Source organism: Bidens hawaiensis, unplaced genomic scaffold (assembly GCF_021521415.1).
Source record: "Bidens hawaiensis isolate Kalapana, Puna unplaced genomic scaffold, B.hawaiensis_p1.1 tig00022011_1, whole genome shotgun sequence".
Taxonomy (NCBI): domain Eukaryota; kingdom Viridiplantae; phylum Streptophyta; class Magnoliopsida; order Asterales; family Asteraceae; genus Bidens; species Bidens hawaiensis.
Window position 1 is genome coordinate 251,727 of NW_027493415.1, and position 22,484 is coordinate 274,210.

The 22,484-nt window shown below is 36.4% G+C and overlaps 3 protein-coding genes across 3 annotated transcripts; all 3 read right to left on the bottom strand.

Moving 5' to 3' along the window:
* Positions 1-4,323: 4,323 nt before the first annotated feature.
* LOC143564516 (putative E3 ubiquitin-protein ligase RZFP34) lies at positions 4,324-7,443 on the bottom strand. Its single transcript, XM_077051770.1, has 11 exons — positions 6,475-7,443; positions 6,303-6,390; positions 6,159-6,218; positions 6,037-6,069; positions 5,846-5,923; positions 5,665-5,708; positions 5,254-5,294; positions 4,888-4,970; positions 4,709-4,800; positions 4,511-4,619; positions 4,324-4,428 (listed from the first exon to the last, which is right to left on the bottom strand). The coding sequence occupies exons 1-11, from the start codon at positions 6,693-6,695 to the stop codon at positions 4,324-4,326; spliced, it is 954 nt and encodes a 317-aa protein (XP_076907885.1). The 5' UTR covers positions 6,696-7,443.
* A 4,712-nt stretch (positions 7,444-12,155) lies between these two features.
* Positions 12,156-14,059, bottom strand: LOC143564506 (pentatricopeptide repeat-containing protein At5g13770, chloroplastic-like). Its single transcript, XM_077051763.1, has one exon. It carries the CDS (start codon positions 14,036-14,038, stop codon positions 12,236-12,238), a length of 1,803 nt encoding a protein of 600 aa, XP_076907878.1. The 5' UTR covers positions 14,039-14,059; the 3' UTR covers positions 12,156-12,235.
* Positions 14,060-15,603: 1,544 nt separating this feature from the next.
* On the bottom strand, positions 15,604-16,580 carry LOC143564507 (protein SLOW GREEN 1, chloroplastic-like). Its single transcript, XM_077051764.1, has one exon. The coding sequence runs from the start codon at positions 16,578-16,580 to the stop codon at positions 15,618-15,620; it is 963 nt and encodes a 320-aa protein (XP_076907879.1). The 3' UTR covers positions 15,604-15,617.
* Positions 16,581-22,484: the final 5,904 nt, after the last annotated feature.

Here is a 22,484-nt window from a genome sequence, read left to right on the forward strand (position 1 = left end):
TACTTGTGTTTGAGGGAAAGTTAGTGAGAGCACTTATACCCGGGTGACAGTCACATTTTTTGTTACTTTTTAGTTAACCAGTACATATAGTCTATTAGTCTGACTCGATTTGGTAAATCTTGAGATTTTTTTAATGACCAACGAATAAAGTCCGGCCGTCGAAAGGAACCCAATGGCAAAAAACGACTCCATACGCCCATGGTCGCAGACTATGCTTGGTAGCCAAGTACACCAAATCTTGTTTTGGGGAAAGCTTGCCGCCCAAAGGCACATTGTGGGTCCCATTTCAAATCTTTATTTCCCCTCCAATATCAGTTGAGCTAAAACTCATTGTCCCGTAAATCTTGAGATGTAATTGCGTGAATCAAAACTCTATTGGGTTATAAATGGATGTTTTTATACCATTTAAGCAAGTCTTAATTTTGAACCCCAACAGCACAATTGCATTGGTATTTGTAATATGTACGCATTCAAATGCATTATTTTCTGTACGACAATAAAAAGCTGGAAATGAGCCGAGCCCGAGCCTCAAATAAAACTCATTTAGTTATCCGCTATCGAGCCCGAGTTCTAGCCTTGTATGGGAAGCTCGTGAGGCTACCCGAGTCCCCAAGCCTTGTGTATTTTTTAAACTCTCTCTCTTTCGAACTTCCATGTATTATTTTTTCCCTTCATAGTAGCGCTCAAGCTGAGCTTTTGTCTTGTTTAAGGTACTACGCGAGCTCGAGCCGAGCTTAGGCCCGTTTAAGGTTTTTCTCAAAATTGTAACATAATTAATAACTTATATAAATTAATTAATATATTAATAAACGAGCCGGGCCCCAGCTTGAAAAAATGACTCACGAGCCGAGCTTGAGTTTTATAAAAAGAACTTGAACAGGCCAAGCTTGACCACGTTTCAGCTTGTTTACGCCTCTGCAAGCATCCTAAAGCATAGTTTATTGTACAACTTTATGGGTTTCGAAAATCTTGAGTCATGAGACTTGAATGGCATTGATGTGTGGGTTGTAAGGTACAAGTAATTGATGCATTGATGTGGTTTACTCTTTTGAATACATGATTGGTCCTTCCATTCCATGAAGAGCTTGTTAGTGTTGGACCCTCACACATGTGTGCATCATTGTCATTGCATCAAATGCATCTTTCTTGTAAAGACTTGAACCAACTTTATCTTTCTAGGCCCATGCTTATAATGTTGCCTGCCTCCTCTTAAAACAGAATACAGCAGTAAAGATATCAACACTCAAGTGCATTGTTTTCGTAACCGGACGGGCTATCAAACCGCTGCCTTGCCGGTTCACTATTGAAGAACCGAATGATGTCATAAGTAATTTAGAAATGTTTAACTATTACATAAAAAGTAAATGGTATATTAAATTGAAAGTGTGATATAACTAATTTAGAAATGTTTTAACTATTACATTAAACACTTAGTTACATCTAAGAAAGAATAAGGAGTGCATTAACAATATCAATATATTTTTTACGAGATCACTTGAACGAGAAATCTTAGATTCAAATCCCGATAGCTAAGAAAAACCTTTCAAAAAGATTATTTACTTATCCATAAATAAAATTTACAATCGGTATAACCACTAAACCGGCCATGGGTAACATTCTCAATCGCAAATTGTGTCTTTGTAACTTATGATTGGATGGCATCCTTGAAAGATAATGGCTTGAAAGAGTTACTTGAGGGGACCCTAATTCACTAAGGGGTTGTACCGGTCAATTTAGGTACACTAGAGTTAACCCCACCCAAAAAGTAACTTCACACTGTAATGCCGTTTATAAATTGTGGTGTAAAAGAATCATAAACTAGATAGCCATCCTCGGTTTCACTCACGAGTTCTTTGAAACGACCCATTTAAATAAAGCTTGAATCGAGTCGAATTGAAGATTAAGACAAGTTAACCACTAAAAGCTATACATATAATGTTACACATAAAATTATAAATATATGAAAGCAATCAAACATAAATAAAAATTATAAACGATCCATGTCCGATGGAGTTTATAAAATTACTCCCAAGTCGAGTTTAAGCTTTAAGTATAGAATTCAAAATGAACCAAACTTGAATTTAGCGAAAATTAGCCCAATTAGTTTACATTTAATAAACATGAAAAGTTGTTAATCGTTTTATAAATTTTGTTGTTGTTTTGTGAGAGGCAGGGTGCAAAAACAATAATGCATGTAACCCTACCATTTGGTTGAAGGTGGTAGTGGTGGTAGTTAGTTGTAAGTTAAAAAAGTGATAAAAGGACATAGCCAAAGACATGGCTAAATCCGACATTATGAGAGGGCCAAATCTTGAAAGTGGGTTCACTTTGGTTGAATTTTAAGGGTTGCAATCTTTATCATTCAAAATTTAAATCTTGCTAATTCGAGTCTCGCTTTTGTCAAGTTCAAGTCGACCTCAAGAGCGGGAATTAAGCTTTTCATGAAACTGATTTCCAGTCAAGCTTTTATCTAGTTCAGAAGAATTGTATGGGTAATAAACAAAAACCTCTACTTTAAGTTGAAAAATGTATTTGCTAGACTTTAAATAAAATAGAAATTGAAGTGTTAACTAAAAATAATATGTTTGACTTTTAGAAGTTTTTGGTTATCATATACGGATTTTATATGTATTTTCAAACTACCCGTGCACATGTTTGTAAAATTGTTTATCCATGTTAGGGCTGGTAAACGTGTCGGGTCGGTTCAGTCACGGATGGGGTTGGAACAAGTAGATTAAGACAATATATTTTGTTTTGGGTTATGATAAGTTTGGGTCGTAATTGGTGGGGTAAAAAAGGATTTCGAGTTAGAATGGGTTGGATCAAAACACGAGTTAGAATGAAGGATGCTACTAGCAATTTATTTCACATCAGCATCAGCTTTTACGTGTAATTTTTCATAATCAAATTATTTCTTCTGCTATAATGTACTTCACATAAAAGTATAAAAATAATATAAAACATGTTTAATACATACAAAAAAAATACGAAGTTGTAAAACTGGGAGAAAATTTTAATTCAAGGTTCAACTTAAAAGATCAAACTACCACAAAACATAAATATAATTAGTGGTTAATGACTAAATATGTTTACCAGCTATAATTCTTATATATGTTTACACCTATTTATGTACTCGAAATGAATTTTGTTATCAAATATGGTATATCTATAATATATATAAACGAAAATCCTAAAATCCTACGTGTCACGATGTGGTCGCTCTTTCTTTTTATGGAAGCCATCAGATTGCTTGATTTTTAAATGGAGACCTCTCATTGATTTAACTCAAATTCATGGGTATGGGTTTTACCAAAACTAGATAGCTCTTAAACGGGTTATAACATCTTATTAAATTAAAAATTAATCTTACCAATTATATGATAGGAAAATCCTATAAAATAGGAATATACTAAAATTTAATATCCAATTTAAAAAGAAAAAGACATTATTTATAATTAATAAACAATTTTATAGTAAAAAAACATAAGCGGGTCATGGGTCACCAAATCCAGATAGCTTTTAAACGGATTATAACATATCATTTTTTATGAAACCCTTTCATCATCAAACCCTAAGTATATTATTAATTTTCTTATAATAAAAAAAATTAAAATCCAAAAAGTAACTATTAAAAAACAAAAAATGTAAAACAACCGTTCTCTCAAGCAATCAGATTGCTTTATTTGTAAATGAAGGCTTCTCACGCATTTGACTCGAATTCACGGGTAAATGTCTCACCAAACCCATATAGCTCTTAAACGGGTTATAACATCTCATTATATTAAAAATTAATCTCATCAAATATTTGATATGAAAATCCTATAAAATAGGGATATACTAAAAATTAATATCCTATTTTATTTAAAAAAAGATATTATTTATAATTAAGAAACAGTTTTATAATAAAGAAAATAAATGGGTAATGGGTATCACCAAACTCAGATAGCTTTTAAACCGGATTATAACATATTATTTATTTGTGAAACCATTTCGTCATCAAACCTCAATTATATTAATTATTAACTTTCTTTCAATAAATAAAATTTATAATCCAAATATACATATATAAATATTGAAAACAAATAATGTAAAACAACCCCCGTAATACGGGGGATAAAATCTAGTGATTCTTATATATGTTTTCAAGCCATTCGATCACGATGAAAAATCATGCATCCCATTATACACCAGGATAAGATTTGCAGAATTTACAACGCCAAGGAGCCAAAAGGACTAACAAAATCTGTAGAAATAAAAACCAACATTTATCAACACTGGACTGCTAGCCACGATAACCCATCAGAGAGACCGATCCTGTTAACCTCAAGTTTGGCGAGTGTTGTAAGACTTGCAATTTGGGCACTTATGAGCCACAATATGAAAAGGAACTTCTGAATTCGCTCCACAGTCATTGCACAGAATCCATATCTTCAAAACAAGAAAGCAAAACATAAATATAGAAACAGAACTCCAGAAAGTTGAAAACCAAGGACAAAGAAAGATGGCCTACTTTGTTCTGATAGATTTCGGGCATAGGAGTAGCTGCAATTTCCATGTCAAGCTTTTCCCACATCTTTGACATATCCCAGACTGACTTAAAACAGAGCGGACACGCGTATCTGTCAAAATAGTCACGAACCAAAATACTAACTTTTACAAAATCATCTTCAATTTCTTAAAAATCAATTGATGTATTAGATTTACTTACCGCGAATGTTTCTGCATTTCCTTTAAACACTTCTTATGAATGGTATGTCCACAGGGCATGACTGTAACATCATCTAAGGAATCAAACAAATACTGCAAAACAACCACATTTACGTGCCATTTTAGCGTGTTTCCAGAAGATGCATACAAGCGGGAATAAAGTAAGGTGAAGAAGTAAACCTCGAAGCATACAGGGCAGTCATGGTGCATTGCTCCTTCAACACACAGGTGACTGTCCTTCAGAATATTTGAGTAACAACATCCTGTATCCCAACAAGATAGATACACAAGAATGAGCCCAATAGATTGATGTAATAATATTGGTTCAAAATCCTTTTAACATCATAACTATTTAGAAAAAAGAACAAAATGGTGTTTGTAGGTTGGCCCAATTCGGCCAACTTGTTTTGATTAGCACTAAAAAGTTACCTGTTTTGACTAGTATTAGATATTAAGTTATTAACAGTTACGAATTCTGATCAAAACAGAATAACATGACAACTTAACTGCTCATACTAATTTGAATCATAGAGAAAGAGGACTTACGGCATTTGTCACAGTGAAAAAAGTTCTCCTGCCCACCAATTCTGATCGAAACAGAAAAACATATACAAGTCAGAAGAGGTCTCACTAAATTCACCATATTATCAAAACATACCAAACAAAGGCTATTTACAATAAAAACGCACACATTATATCAGATTATACGGATTTGTAGGTTGTATTAAAACATTTAGCTATATTGACAATCTACAGTAGTTATTATTACTATATTTGTGTATCTTGAATAACTGAAAGATTACATATCCAAAAGTTATGTATCGTAGGTCAACAAAACCAGTATCTGTATACCAGTAGTTCCCACAAGATTATGAGATTAATAGTATCTTTACGATATTAACTCTACTTTGGTTAACACATAAGAATATCCAACTGTAAATAGCGTGAAACTAGTACCTGCAAATACCACAACCATCACAGTGATACTGTCTCTTGGATATCTGCAAAGAAGAGAGCAAGAAATTACATAATCTTACACGAAAGCAAAAAAATGGCTTCATGGAAAACATGAGACTACATCAAAACCCGTTTACAGAAGCTTCCTCAGATAAAGAAAAAGTACAAAATGAAGACTTGCATCATCATCAAAAAGCTTGCATGTCCCACAAAAGTATTTGCCCATGCACACACCACAGTTGACACACATTTGCCGAACCTAAAAAGGCAAGTAGCAAAACAGTCCAGAAATGATTTTTTTAAAAATCTCAGGTTCAGCTTTTGATATTGCTTCCACATCATGAAAAAAACAGCAACACTAAAAACACTCACCTCTTGTTCTGTGCCACAAAGAGTGCATATAACCTGAAAGTAAGACAACACCAAATATACTTCAGGTGTCCAGCAAAAGAAAGCAATTTTGAGAACACGTATAACTTTTAAAAGTAAGCTACCTTTTGGACCTTATGACGAGGGATGGTATGCCTCTCTTCTTGATTGACATTGATGTCATTCTGTACCAAAAATATTACCAACGGTCCAAAATACCATTTTCAGTATCCACGCATTGCTATTTTGCTTTACTTTTTCTTACATACCTTCGCCTCATTATGACAATGACGACAGTCAAATATCTCATTACAACATGGGGCCCGTATTCTGCACCTTCGACGGTAGTGAGAACATCTGCCAAGAAACAAGAAACAGTTGATTGACCCGCGATATATATATTTACTAAGAAAATCAGAATACAAGTCACAGAAACAGTACCCATATTCAAGGGATTCATCAACAACATCTGAGTTCACGGATTCTGCAACATCAGGCTCACCATCTCCATGAATATGGTGATTTTCTAACTTTGGTTCCTCTGTGACAGCAAAAGCATGTGTTGCAGATTCTGTGTTGCTTCCTTGAAGATGCAAATTTGTATGATCCTCCATTACAACTAGGACCAAACTAACAACTAATACAGCAGAAAGCACCTGCATTTAAGAAAACATTAAGCAAAATATCCTAGGTCTATAGAAGACATATCTAGTTGTCCATCCAGTGACAATGTGGCTTTCTCTCACACAGCAGCACGTGAGTTGAAATCAGCAACAACATAATCCAACCAAACGTTGAAAAGCTGCAACCAGTCATCACAAAAACAAGCAAGTGTAATATAATAAAAGTTCATGAGTGAGTGAATTCCACGTGTCCAAGAGAAATGGAGGTATCCAATGCATGGTTTCTTGGTTCTTGAAGAGGCCCACATCCATCTAATTAAGATACCACGAAAAAGTGGAACAACCTAAGGTAAAATCAATAGATCATAAAATCAAGTACGTCCTCAATGAAAAAAAGATAAAAAAACGTGAAGAAAGCACCACCGATGCAGATATCTAATAAATTTCCTGCCCGCCAAGGGAAAAACTACCTCAACTGGCTTTCTGCACCAACACTTGAAGAATTACACCGTCCCCAAGCTATTGACTCTCGAGTTAACTGGATGGACTGCATAGTTATTAACTTGATAAAGAAGAGACATGAGGACAGTTTGCAATGGTTAGGGGATAGACTGAGGCTTGGTGAATGGACATAACTGATTTTCCAGTTTTGATTATTTGACGAAAAACCAAACAAACACAACTAATGCCGCTTTGAATATCAATTTCAGAAGCACATGGTTCTTACTCAGGTTTTCCACCATATCAAACACAGCATATGAAAGATGGACAAATTCTCTTACTATTTACGAAAACTAATTTCTCAAACGAAGACTTAACACTGCTTATAAAAAACGACTCGAAAAGGTTAGGCGAATCCTCCTAATAAAAACACATAATTGGCCTAATCAAAACCACACATCACTCGTTCAACGCGTAAACAACACATATGGATATAACAGGCCAAGCAAAACCTAACAAACAGAATTCAATTTCAATTTCAACACAAGATGAAACTAACAGCCAGTTGTTACAGTGTCACTAATTACTATAACTAGTTTCGTAACCCTAATATCAAGTACCAAACTATCACAAGCACAAAATGTTAACAAATTCAGCCACAAAAACCTAAATTAACGCGAATTATAAACATAAAGCAACTAAACTAAAATTAAACCGAATATAACAAATAAATTACGAATAAAATCTCAGGATAACGAACTTTCGACCAGATTCCGGCTTCCGATACGACGGCAACTATCTTCTCTGTGAATGCGTCTATAATATTCAAACCAGAAAGCAAGCTTGATTGATAATGTAATGTGGTGAAATGAAACTCTGAAAATGGCTTTTATTAGTTGCTTGATTTCTGGAGACTTCTATTCTAATATAACTTGAAAATATCTTTAATAGTTATCCAAAATAATATTAGTTTATGCGTTTACGCCACACCAATCACATTAATTAATGGGATAATATCTTTAATAGTCGTCCGGAATATTTAATTCTATAAATAAAATCCTAGTTTATGCCACACAAAGGCCAAGAGTGGATCTGTATTTTACGTGTCAACAACTTTTATATTGTAGTTTTATTTTTGGTTTTGATAATTGGACTTTTGTTTATACAATTTGTAAGGGTTACGTTTTCTCATTTATTTAGTTATACTATATAGAACGTGTTTGTAGACAAGAAGCTAAAAAAATTGAAGGCTACCTTTCAACAAATTATTCATTAGTGAAATATAGATTTACATACATGATCATCCCCTCATGATAGAACACAAAGGGGTTCAAACTAGAACATAAGTCATTAATGATTAATCGGTAGCAGGATGAGTATATGAAAATTATTTAAGCACGATCGTTTTTGCTTGAAAATTATTTTTCGTGTCACATATCAAATAAGAAAACCAAAATGATGATTGTTTATAAATTGTGGTTCGGATATGACCAGGAAAACGAAGACTAGATTGGGATCAAGATTACTTAGGACCACTATTGGGGTCGAGATCAATTAGAACCACTATATGCAACCACCATTTGGATTTCTAAAAATTTATAGTTTCTAGAATGATCACCTAAATGATTAATATGTTAGATACCACGGATGGTGATTGTGTAAGGGGGTGTTTGTTTTTTCTTCAAACATCTTCAAGGGAGCTAATGTCTACAGGCGCGCAGACATTACCCTTGAAGACTGTTTGTTTTTTTTCTTAAAACAGATCTGAAGTTATCTTCTTTCATCTTAAAAGAAAAGCAAGGAAATCTTGCTTAAAACATCTTCACAAAAAAACCCTACTCTTCTCCCTTTGCAGCCACCCTCTCATCCACTGCTCCTACCACCGTCCGCCAACACCACCACCCACCGTACGCCGCCACCACCACCCCCGTACCCCGCCGCCACCGTCCACCACCATCCACCGCCACCACCGCCGTCCACCACCCACCATCCATCACCACCACCGTCCACCACCCACCATCCATCACCACCACCGTCCGCCACCACCACCACCATCCATCACCGCCACCACCACCATCCATCACCCACCACCACCACCATCCATCACCGCCACCACCACCGTCCACCACCCACCATCCATCACCACCACCGTCCGCCACCACCACCACCATCCATCACCGCCACCACCACCATCCATCACCCACCACCACCACCATCCATCACCGCCACCACCACCGTCCACCACCCACCATCCATCACCACCACCGTCCACCACCCACCATCCATCACCACCACCGTCCACCACCCACCATCCATCACCACCACCACCATCCATCACCGCCACCACCACCATCCATCACCCACCACCACCACCATCCATCACCACCACCGTCCACCACCAACCAAAACCATCCATCACCACCACCCATTGTCCACCACCACCATCCACCGCCACTACCCACCGTCCGCCGCCACTACCACCATCCACCACCACCACCTTCCACCACCCACCAAAACCAAATCGGCATGGCAAGCAAAGACTAAAAACTAGATGTAACTTGAATAAATGACTTCTATCTTGTGAGATAAGTTTGACAGTTATGCAGACAGTATCAGCTTATAAAAACAAACAGTCTTATATTTTCAGCTTGCAGATCTTCAGACCACATCTTCAGTTCCAGACATGAAAACAGATGAAATCAGCTTGCAGACAGTTTATGTCTGCAAAAACAAACAACACCTAAGTTAATTTAAGAGTTGAGTATTGAAATTCTTGATGAGATTGACCCATTTGGACCTAAATTGTGATTTTAAGTAAAATTATGCTTTAAACATCAACAATTTATGAGAATGAACTAAAATACCAAGGATATGTGTTTATATCAAAAGATTTGGTAAGAAATGGAGAAATTTGATGAAATTGGTATTTTAAGTCAAAATGGACTCATTATATCAAAGTGTTCATTAGCTGATCAAATTAGCAAATGTTGAGTTTAACTAATCGAATGTGCTTATAACTTATACTGTTATATATATTTGATTGGGGTGTTAAACTACAATAGGATGTGATCAAATGCACAAGTTTTGCACTAAACAGGTCGGTCTTGATGAAATTAATGTCTAAAGGGGTCTAAATTCAGTTATGGAAGTTAATATGTGGTTTAATGGGCGTCTATAGTTAAATAAGAGTAATTGAAGTTGCCTTGGTTATTAGGTTAACTAATTAGATCAGAAAATGAAATCCTTTGATTACTTGCTATTTGGTTAAACTTTAGAAAGTTAATGATCCTTATAAAAGAGCTAGCATTAGAATCTAATGCTCAAGATGTAAATGTGACTATACAATCCTTTAAAGTTCAATTTTATATTTATTTTCTGTACAAGGAAAAAAAAAACATGACAGAATTATCAATTTATAATGATCAAGTCATTACGCGGCTATGCGCAAGTACATGTTTGCACGGGATTTAACTTGTGTTTAGGTGAAGTAATCCAAATTTATTTTTGTGGTAAATTAATAATATACGAGATATGTTAAGAGCATAATTATGGTACAACGCTTGATGGGTTAGAGCATGAAATGCTCCATTTGATGTTAAAGTGGTACATAACTTGGTTGAAGAATGGTGGCATTCACTATCAAGTCAAAGAACTTCACAAAAATGGACGTCCGAAGGGTGAATATTCGTATTAAGATCTATAGATCTCAATTTAGATATAGGAATTTGAGAAAGGTGTGTAAGCTTAACTTACAATATGAGGGTTCATAAACATCGGTGCATAGTGTAAATGATACTAAATATTGCATAAATTTGGATTTGAGTACATGCAGTTATTTATATATTGTAAAGAATGCATAATCCAAATATACACCTCTACGTTTATCACATTTATAATTTTTATCGGGTATAACTGTTAAATTAATTATTCTTTTACTTCCAATTTAATCCTCCATCCTCTATTTATTTCTAATTCTATTTCTTATTTCATGTCTCATGTTTGGACTATTGGTTCAACCCCCCCCCCCCCCACCCCCACCCCAACACCCCTCTCTCTTCATGGGCTTATCAAGATGGATTCATGGCCTTAATCTTCCCGGTTCCTATTCGCTGCTTTGATCAACGACGCGCTTCCAACAGTCAGAAACCTCTACCATCTCCAAAGAAGCCCTTAAATAATTTGTTTTATGACAATAACCTCAATTGTGAAACTTATGAATTGAGGAGAATTATAGGAAATTACCTCAAAGAACGAAGTTTGGATGTTGCTGAACAAAATCATAAAATTATGTGTTCCAACTTGAAAACTTAGAGTTGCTTCTCAAAAACCTCTTGCCAGCGTCTCTAACGTTACGGAAAGGGAGAAAAGTGAACCACAAATTTATGAATCACCCACATTCCACATTGCCAGAAGAAGGTTTACGTAGCCATGCATCTCGACAATGGTGTTTACCTTAGTATTTAGTTTCAGCACTAGATTGAAAACACCGTGTTAATGTTTTGATGACACTAGCAAGATTGTCATCAAGAAAGACACAAAGCTATAGATTGGCAAAACATGTATTCGGCTACCAACACTATATGTGGTTGTGCACTTGTGCATAGTGTTAGAAACAATATCACTAAATGACATTATGTTACTTGCACGTTAACAACGTTTTACACATGTTCTTACATGATTCTAAAGTAAATATTCATTACCATTCGACGAAAATTCAGGGTCGCATCTCCAATAATTTGAAGTTCATAATGATGATCTAAGTTAAGTTGTAAATAAATCATTTTTGTAATCTTTACATACAGAAGAAAATGGATTTTACCCAAAACATTATTTTAAATTAATAAATAAAATCATTTTGTTCTGATATTATCTATAGTAGTAAAACACTATCCACTTATAATTTAGAAAAAATAAATGTACCAATTGAAAAAAAAAACAAGAAAAAAAACATGTGATTGGAAAGAACCAGCTAAGGTTTGTTATCTTCTTCTATTCTATGATTCTATCTATTTGGGTTTTACTCGCAAACTTATCCACCACTGATTTGACACTAAGAATCATTGATAACCTTTAAGCATTTTTTAAGATTATAAACAAAAATCATTAGAACCCTAAAATCTTGTATTTTATACAAAAACTCAAACCCGGTCTAAGCTTTCTTCCAACCACATAGGCTGAATTTGCACACCCGCATCGCGTAAAGCATTCAACGAAGATCGATAAAGCCTCATGTCTAAACGTGCACCCTCGGCTTTCATATCCTGCAAAAGCTTCACCAATTCATCAACACGACTCATTTTCGAGTAAACACCCACCATGATCCCGCCCAACGCCCTATCAATCCTGCCACCATTGAGCCTATACTCATTATAAAAGTTTATACACGTTTCAAACTCGCGTGCCTTGTTATACGAGCTTATAACACTCGTGTAACTGACTTTATCGGGACTCACTTTCCTTCTTTTCATCTCTTTCCATATCTTCTCTACTTGCCTCAAGTTCAACACTTTCCCGTGCATATCGAGGAGCGAGTTGTAAATCCACACATTCGGCTCGACCCCTTTTTCTTTCATTTTAGCCACGAGCCTCATTGCGTCTCGGATCCTATTTGTTTTACCGTACATTGCGATCATGCTAGAGTATGCCACCACGCATTTGTCGAACCCTTTGCTTTCCATTTCCCAAAATACCCCTTCGGCTTTTTTGTAAAGGCCCGTTCTGCTATACACGTTAAGGGCCGAAGCATATGTCACTTGGCCCGGTATGCAGCCTTGCAGGACCAAATCTTCATACACTTGGGCTGCAAAACTCGGCCCTTTTTTCTTTGAAAACGCGTTTACAATAGCACAAAAGATACAATCAGAAACCCGAATATTCATTTCTTTCATGTAAGAAACGATGTCGAGTGTCTTCTCGAGTGAATTTAGGTCAATGTACATCAACACGAGCTTTAAGAACACCGAAGGGTCCCGTAACATCCTTTTATCTTTGGCTTCTTTCAAAAGGTCTTCTACTGATTTTACATCTTTTATACTCACAAATGAAGAGATGAGTGAAGAGTAAAAGGACGGGTCCTCCGGGAAGCCCTTTTCCGTCATTTCCCTGAAGTATTCAAGAGCTTCAACGGGTCGACCCGACTTCCCCAACGACTCACATAAAAGTCTATAAATTTGGGTGCCAAAAGACGTCCAATCGACTGAACTCGATTGTAATTCTTGGAACAGTGAAACGACATTCTCGTTCTTGCCCATTTTAAGATAAGCTTCCATTGTGTGGCTATAACATTCTTCGTTTAGTTCAGCATTTGAGGATTTCATAACTTCAAACACTGTAACCGTGCTACTGTACATATGAAGCTTGTTGTAGGCTCGCATGGCGGAATTAAATGTTAGATTCGCAACTTCCTTTTCAAATTTCAAAACATCAAGTAAAGTATTAGCAAGTTTGAATCTTCTAGCTTTAATGCAGCTAGTGATTACTCTACAACAGTATGGAGCATCCGGGCAGACATTAAACTTTCGAATATCTTCAGAAACCGACAAAACTAAATTCCAATTCTCCACACGTATCGCGTACCTGATAATATGATGCAAAGTTGATCTCTCGGGTACAAAATCCGGGTCTCGTTTAGCTTTCAGGTAAGATTCAACTCCTGTTTCTTCGGTTTGTGAATCTTTAAAGAGATTGCAGATCGAAACGTTAAGATTCTCAGATTCAGGTAAAGAAGAATCTGAAGAATCTTGAGAATCTTGAAATGACCCATCTTCTAAAACGGGCGGTGGATAACTGCTGCTGGATGAGTTGAGGCTCAAGATTCTTGAAGAAGATGAAGCGTGATGCGAAAGAGAGATGCGAATCGGTGAGGTTTTTGAAGAATTGAAAGTGAAATTTGTGTTAATGGAAGCTAAAGGGAAGTCTGATGAGGAAGGAGAGATAGCCATTGTTGATGAATGAGATAAGGCATGGAGATTGAAAGGAAGAAGAAAGAAGAAAAAAAAAAAGAGTGGTATGTATACCTTATCATCCTTGTTGGTATTTTCTTTTATTAATTAAATTATTATATACACAAATAAAGTGGTTGGTTGTTTATGTGCCAAATATCATATATAGGTAGGTATATTCATAAAAGCTTACAGCTTATACCCTGAACTTCTATGGTTTCACAAAAGTAGTCCTTAATGTTAACATTTTTACATTTCTTCCATCAAACAGTGTAATCTTAGTATTAATATCTTCATATAACAGATTCAAAAGCTAAAAAGTAATTTAGGCAAAATAGGTGTGTGGGCCCGTCTGCAATGTCAGACAATTACCTGTTAAATTGTTTGACTTGTTTAGATAAATAGGTTACACGAATTTAAGAGTACGGGCCAGGGTTGATTTCTTTGACACGAATATATAAAGCCTCGATTTAGGGGCTATCTATGGGTTTCATGTTTCAATATTTTAAAACCATATCCGAAACCCAACCCTAACATCTATCAGCTTTATCAGGTCCGGGTTTTTCGGGTCGGTAAATCAGGTTTTCAGTTCAAATTTTAGGCTGCTAGAGTATATTTTGTCCTAAAACAAAATCAATTTTTGGTTGTCACTACTCACTAGCATTGAACTAATTTGGGCTGCAGGTTGCAACAGAAAAAACTAGCTTAAAGAGCAAGAAGCGTTTATCATGGTTACACCTTATTGCACAGTTACACACCGTGATCAATAAAAACTAGATTAAGGAACAATAAACATGAACTCAAATTATTATGAATAACAAACAGTAGATAAAGGAAGAATAATCAAACCTTGTTTCCAACTGCTTCTTGATTCTTGTATTCAAATTAGATATTATGGAATAGGATTATAGGAGAAGTTGAATTAGAGTTTGTGGAATAGCACATGTCGAACCAGAGATGATGGAATAGGAGAAGTCGATGGTCGAATGCATAGGGAAGAATGTAATATCAGGCGCTGACCTATAAAAAATCGAAAATCAAATGTGTTAAGATTATCGGATTATTTGGGTCACCTGAATTTCCCAAAACTATATCCGAAAACCAAACCGTTTAAACTGAGATCAGGTTCAGGTTTTTTGGGGTTCCGGTGGGATTTTGGGTTACGGCTAAAAACCCCACCCCTAAGTCTACTCATCAATTCAGCTCGGTATTATTCACATCCCTAGTGTTAACTATGGACCCATCCATCTACGCATAAATTTCAAGTAGGCAGCCACATTTATATCTAATTTACGCAAAATTGACAAACTACTTAAATACCTCATATACACATTCATTCGCTGGTCGTGACTCGACCTGAAACAAACTTTCTACTTACGAAACAAACAGTAAAAAAGAAGCTCTATTCAAAAACACTGCAACTGCAACACCATAAAGTTCATCTTGAACCATCAATAACAATATTATCATATGCTTATTTTGCAGCAATTAACAACAAACATTTGCTGAATTTTTATAACTAGCAAAGACTCGATCATAACAAGAAACATACCGACTGCTCGTGACACCTCTTTATTAATCAATTCTGCTCATCAGTCCCGAAAAGCTTCATCCTTGACAACGGAGTCCGAATGTACCCTTCCACATCATACTTCTTAGGCGAAAGCTCCCGATACTTAGCAAACTGCACTTTCGCCTCGTCATTCTTATCGATCAAACTATAAATCATCCCTTTACAAAAATACGGCCTAAAATCTTTCGGATCCTCGTTCAGAAGCTCATCGTAACTCCTCAATGCCTCATCAATATTCTTCTGCAAAAACTGAAACTGAGCAATAATAAACCTCACATCCCTTGCTTCTCTCTCCTTATTCTCTTCTACCGCAATCGCTAACGCTTGTTCTAACCTCTTGATCACCTCTTCACCTAACCCCAAGCTGTCCATTACCAACGCGTTTTCGAACAATGCCTCGAACGATAGCGGATTCACAGTTAAAATCTGTTCTAACGCCTCTCGGGCCGGTTCAACTTCGCCCATTTCGTTGAGCAATCTCGCCATTAGGAATTTGAAATCCATGTGTTCGGGTTGGGCGGATACGAGTTTTTTTAAAATGTTTAAGCTTTCCTCATCCTCCCCTGCTTCTAATTTCTTCTCGAGTAATGTTTTCATTGCCTCGATTGCTTCGGAATTGGATTCTAGAAACTCGGGTAATGTGGTTTTGGTTTCGGTTTCGGTTGTTACGGATTCGGTAATTGGGGCAATTGGGTCGGCTAAAGCAGGGTATTGTTGGAATTTGGAGATAACGGCTGCGGCAGCGGTGGCGGAGAATATTATGGTGCGGGCGGTGAGTTTGAGGGTTTGGATGATTGGGTTAATTGTGGGTTTGGTGGAGGCGGTGATTATGAGTGTGGGTGGCTTCAAGGGTTTTGATAAGGGATAAGGGGCGTTTGGTTTGGTTAGATTCGAATTGGTTGGATTGAAAGTTGCGGGTTTTTGGTGGTGAAATGAGGGTTTTAGTGTAGATGAGAGAGCTGACTCCATTGATGCAGGTTGGAGGTTTTTAGGGTTTTGCCAGGGTTGGGAGTGAATTGGGAGAGTGAAGGTAGAAGATGAAGGCTCGGACGGAAAATGGGTTGATGAAGTATACGGTTGGTTTGGATCGGTTACGGTTTCATTTTTTGAAATTTTTGAATTGAATTTTTTTCCCCTTTTGATCTCTGTATTAAGATTGCTCTAAAATATTTTAGTTACATATTATAAACTAATTAAAAGAGAAAACTAAAATTCATAAATTCGACTGGGGTTTCTTGGTTTTTATGACATGCAAAACTAAAATTTAGCCGTAAGTTCGATATTTTCAAAAACATAAAACTAAACCGTTGATTTTTGTTTCGGTTTGGTTTTTTTGGTTTCGTATTGGTTTTTCATGCACACCTTGAACAATAATAAAATGAAAAACTTATTTCGTTTGAATGGCTGGCTAATTCTTCTGCTAATGTGATTAGAAATGTTCAGAAATGTTTTAAAACTAATATTAAGTAAAAAAGAATCTTGAGTAGTACAAATATTATAAATTTTTGTACGATTTTACTAGTTTCACACTTAAAATTGACTCAATGTCACAATTGTGAGATATATTAAAACAAACGGCTGCATCTCAAGCGTGTACAGTTCGTATACATGATGTTTGATTGAACACTAACAAGTATAATCCATGGTTAGTACTTTACAACAAAGGGCAAATAATGTTCTCTCCTTCATAAGTTACGAGATTACCAAGTACCATCCCTTAACATTCTATGTCACCAATGCCAAACAAAGAAAAACGAAAAAAGGAAAAAAAAAATTTAATTTGATATATTTTGTGAAGATTATTAAGTGAAAAAAATGTTAAAAAGACTAATATGTATGCAAATAATGTTAAAGGGAAAATTACGACTTATTTGAAATGAATTGCACAATTCATAAAAGGAAATAGTAATTAATTTGATAAGTTCAAGGGGTGTACATTTAGTAAAATTCGTATGGAAAAGAGTACGTTTAGCGACACCCATATTTTTTTAAGAATGTTCAAGATAACAATTTCAAATAATTTATTTATAATTTGAATTATATTTTACATCATATGAATTAAATGGAAGTAACTCGACTAAAAGTTCCTGAATAGCATTATAGCAACTATCCCCAAACCCAGCCGGCCATACCGGGTTAATCGGATCCGTGCTTGTAGTAAATACAAATATATAATCAATTTTGCCGCTTTGCTATTTGAACGATTGCTAAACCCTAACCAGTTTACAAAATTAATGATCTTCGTTAAAGCAAATCTCAATTGTATTGATCATCGGACTAAAATTAGCTATGATGGGTAAATGTATGAATGATATATGAGAGTAATATGAGAGTGATGCTAGAAACACATAGTTAAATGTGTAATTGTATTGATATTCATCTTATGAGCATTGTTACAAATATATGAAGTATATATAGAGGACAATATAGCATCTACGGTCGTACTATTGTCTCTAATGGTCGAGCACGATAGAGCTCTCCTTTTCCAGCTGTTGTCTGTTGTACGATTCTCTCTTTGTATCTAGTAAACGTAGATGCTCCTCTAGTCTCTCCCATAATGATGCTCTGATCATAGTTGTAGATGCTCTTTCTGGGGGTTACCCTACAAGTCCCCCTAGTCAGTCGATGCGAGGCCTTTGTTTCATAGTGTCTGACTAATCGCTGGGAGGTTTCTCGTTGATGGTCATGGGCCCTTTGACATCTGGATTTGGTTCTGACAATGGGCCCGTTTTGATTTGACATTTTCCCCACTTTTCTTACGATTGCATCACCCTTACTTACTAGGGCACATTTTCCTTTATAAGCACATTTATTTCCTCTCTCTCTCTCTCTTTCTCTTTCTCTCTCTCTTCATTTGTCTCTGTTGTTTTCCCCCCTGAGTTTTCCCTCTTCCTTTATCATGTACCATAATTTCTTTTCTTGTTGATTTCTTCTTCTCTCGTCATGTCTTTTAAAAATTACATGAACACTCACTTTTCAATTATGGATGAGAATAGGGTTAGGGTTGTTGTAGATGAGTTTCACATCCCTCTAGATTTGAATCCGACTAGCGCTCCATCGGATAAACCCATATACCCTTTTTCCGGCCGGTAAGTTTTTCGTGTATTCGGTGATATTTAAAGTAGGCAACTGTAGGGTTCCTTTAGTAAGTTTCTGCTTCGTGTGTTGATGTTCTTTGAGCTTCACATTTCTCAATGTCATCCTCTTGCTCTTGCCCATATTTCTCATTTTGTAGTTCTATCTCGTTCGTTCACAAAACTCCCAATCTACAGCTTTTTAGGGCTTTTTATCGTCTCTCTAGGGCTAGTCAGTGGTTCATTTCCGAGAAATGCAACAGCGTTAACCTTGATACTAATCCCCCATCTAATCTTCGTGGGTGGAAGAATCACTTCTTTTATCTTGATGACTGACGCCTCCTACTGATATGAAATGGCGTCCACTGGAGAAGCTCGTTGCTGACGAAGCTCCATCTACCTTCGACAAAGATTTTTATGATCTGTTGAAGGAAAATCCCTGTGACTTGATCCCTTATCCCGAAGTCATTTTGTCATGGTCCCGTATAAGCAGGAACTGGTTTTCGTGACAGTTTTCCTATCATGTTTGTTGATAACAATGGTTAGTCTCTTGTTTTGGTCTTATGTGTTTTGTTTTGTGTGTGCTGACATGTTTGTTGTCGATGCAGAAATGGATCTCCATCATATTCTGAATTTGAAAGGTGCTCATGTGATCAAAGTTCGCGAAGTTCCCTTGGCCGAATGCGACGTTCCCTTTCTCAAACAGGTAGCTGATGCCGTTTCGACCATTCGTCCTCCGCAAGTTGTTCAAAGGTCCTCATCAGTGACCTCCCAAGCATCTGTTTATCAGAACCCCGCCGAAGGCACCTCCCCTAGGGGTGTTCAAATTCGGTTATCCAAACATTTCGGATAATGAGACGGATATCTGAAAATAAAGAAAATTCTTAATACATTGTTTTACGATAAATGTCATGTACCCTTTTATGCACCTTATACAAACCCATAACATCAAGATGTAAACAAATGTATTTTATAAAAAATTGAAATTGAATAGCAACAAAAGACCAGCCATGAAGTGGTACCACTAGCCACGAACTACCGCCACCCGCCAATCACCTTCTCTTCGTCATCATCGTCTCCATTTCATATGAAAAATCTTAGATCAGGTTCAATCTCCATCTCCTTCTCCGTCTCCAATCACCAGCACTCTATCTTCATCTTCATTTTTCCATGAACGACAAGTTGAGGTGATAATGAATATGTTTTGGCGGTGCTTTTAGGGTTGGTGGTTGTCGGTTCAGATATGCGGGGCGTCTGGATCTAAGACTTGGGGTGTAGTGGTGGCCGGAAGGGAGTGGTGTGTCACACCCCAACCTAAGGCGGAAATGCCGGGGCGTGATCCGATTGCTCACAGCTCGAAGATACTATCATAACATACATGTGACAATATCTATTTAATTATTTTATTTCAAATGTACACACAATAATCAAATACAACAAAACAATTCAAATAAATAAATATAACAAGTTTAAATCCATGTTTGTCTTCATTATAACCCTAAGGTCTTTCTAAGTGTCCATCCTTCAACTCAAGCAACCTGCATATGCGTAGGAAATGGAGTTTTTTCAACAAACATGTTGAGTGAGTTTATCACCAATTTTTGACACAAAAAATAATGTTAATATAATAAATAAGCAAAACGTAATAAATGCGGTAATGAAATCAAATCATAATCAAATAATTTGTCAATTAAACCATTGCTAAGCGAATCGGGCGCCGGTAAATCAACCATGAGCAAATAATGAGAATTAAGACCGTTGCAAAGTAAATCGGGCGGTGGTCAATAATGAGAACCCTCTCCAAGGGGATATGTCAAATGATTGCATACAAAGACAAATAAGCACATAACAAGTATATTTGATTAATCACACACAATTACACGTTTGCTATTTTTTGATATATATGTATATATATAGTATGATATACGCATATGTCCCAAAAACATTTTAGAAAACTGAGTAAAATAGGGGAATGATAAAACTCACCTTAGTTTAAAGGCAAGTGAGTATAATTAAGAATAAATGAGTCAACGGATAATCGAGTCGTCCAATACGCATCAAATGAGATAACCGATCAGAACCCGGAATGTGAACGAACAACGAGATATAACGAGTCAAAGATCCTTAGACTTGCAAAGTCAACCGGTTATGAACGGTTCTTCAACAAAACACCAAAAACCGAGAGGATTCGAGCTGAGCAGAAGGTAGGACGGCTAGAGTATGTTCTTTAGGGTTTGTGTAATGTTTTGTGGCAGATGAATGGGACTTGTATATATAGAAATAGCAAAAACGAACTAAATATGGGCTTTAAGCTCGATTAAGAAAGAATATATGTTTTTAATGATGAAATCACTGAATATAATCAAAAGATTTGATCTTGGTGTTTAAACGAATTATAATATGTATTTCAGTTACATTAAGATTTCTTGGTCCTTAATTCTCTCTAATGTGCCTAAAAAAGTGATTTTATACCTTAAACAAGTTAAGAAACGAAATCAAGTTACAAAACTGACCAGATATCCCACCACGTCGCACTCCGGCCACCAGAGGTGGGTGGTTTCAGCCGTTGACACAAATGGTCCCTATAGTTTAGTTTTTGATCATTTTATGAACTTTTTAGGATATAGTTTAGTATTTAAACAGTGAATGAACATGAAGGGCTAAAAGTGAATAAGATAAAACTTGGTAACTTATAAGTGCAGATTCTTAATAAAGATTAGGATCCGAATAACGTTCAAACAATGATAAACAAATACGATAAAAACCCGAGATGTTACATGGTGTGTGGTGGTGGTCAAAGAAATAGGGGAGTATACAGACTCCATAAATGGCGAATGAGAATAATAGGGTTTGTAAAATGATACATGTATGAAGATAATAAATAATAATTAATATCTAAATTTAAACTTTCGGATATCGGATACCCAAACTATTAGAAAATTTTCAAAATAAGTATCCGAATCCGAAAATTCGTATATCCGAGATTCGGATATCCGAAATTTTGGATATTCGGATTTTCGGATAGTTCGGATTCATATTTTTGGATATTTCGGATTTGGTTTCCGATTCGGATTTTTTTGAACACCCCTAACCTCCTCCCATCCGGAATGTATCTATCCGGTGATCGGTTCTCTCCCACTGATCAGGTGACTAACTTATTTGAATCTGGACCCTCCACAGATGACCCAAACATTATTACCTCGGGTGATTCCGTTGTTAAGAGGAAAAATAGTTTTTCAGAGTTTGCTGGTAAATGTTATGCTTTTCAATCTTAAGTGGCTAAGAAAGTCACTCGTTCTAAGAAACATTTGCTTGCCACTACCGATGCTCCAGCCCAAGGTTGTCGCAGGTAATTATTTTCCTCTTTTTGCATATTTGATAATTTGTCGAAGCGTTTTAATGTGACTATTTTACTTATGTAGATGCAGAGAAAGTGGATTAGGTAGGTGATGAGTCTGCGCGTTGTGCTCGTTCTAAAGTGGTGGTGGGTTGTCGAAGCAACGAGAAGTACATTCCTGACTGGAGCTTGACTGGGGCTGACACTGTATCCTGTGCTGATTATGCTAAGCTTTTCTTATACAATGTTGGGTTGCCTTTCGATACCAACCATGCTTGTCAGCTGAGTGATCATGATTTCTCCAATGCGTGGGAGCGTTGACAGAGATTAAGAAGTTAGAAGGACAGGTACTACGAACTCAAGGATCATCAGCCGAGGTGAAGAAACAAAATAAAGAGAATGCCGATTTTCGGGCTACTTTACATGCCCATTGTTACCGATGTTGATGTTGTCGATCCCTTG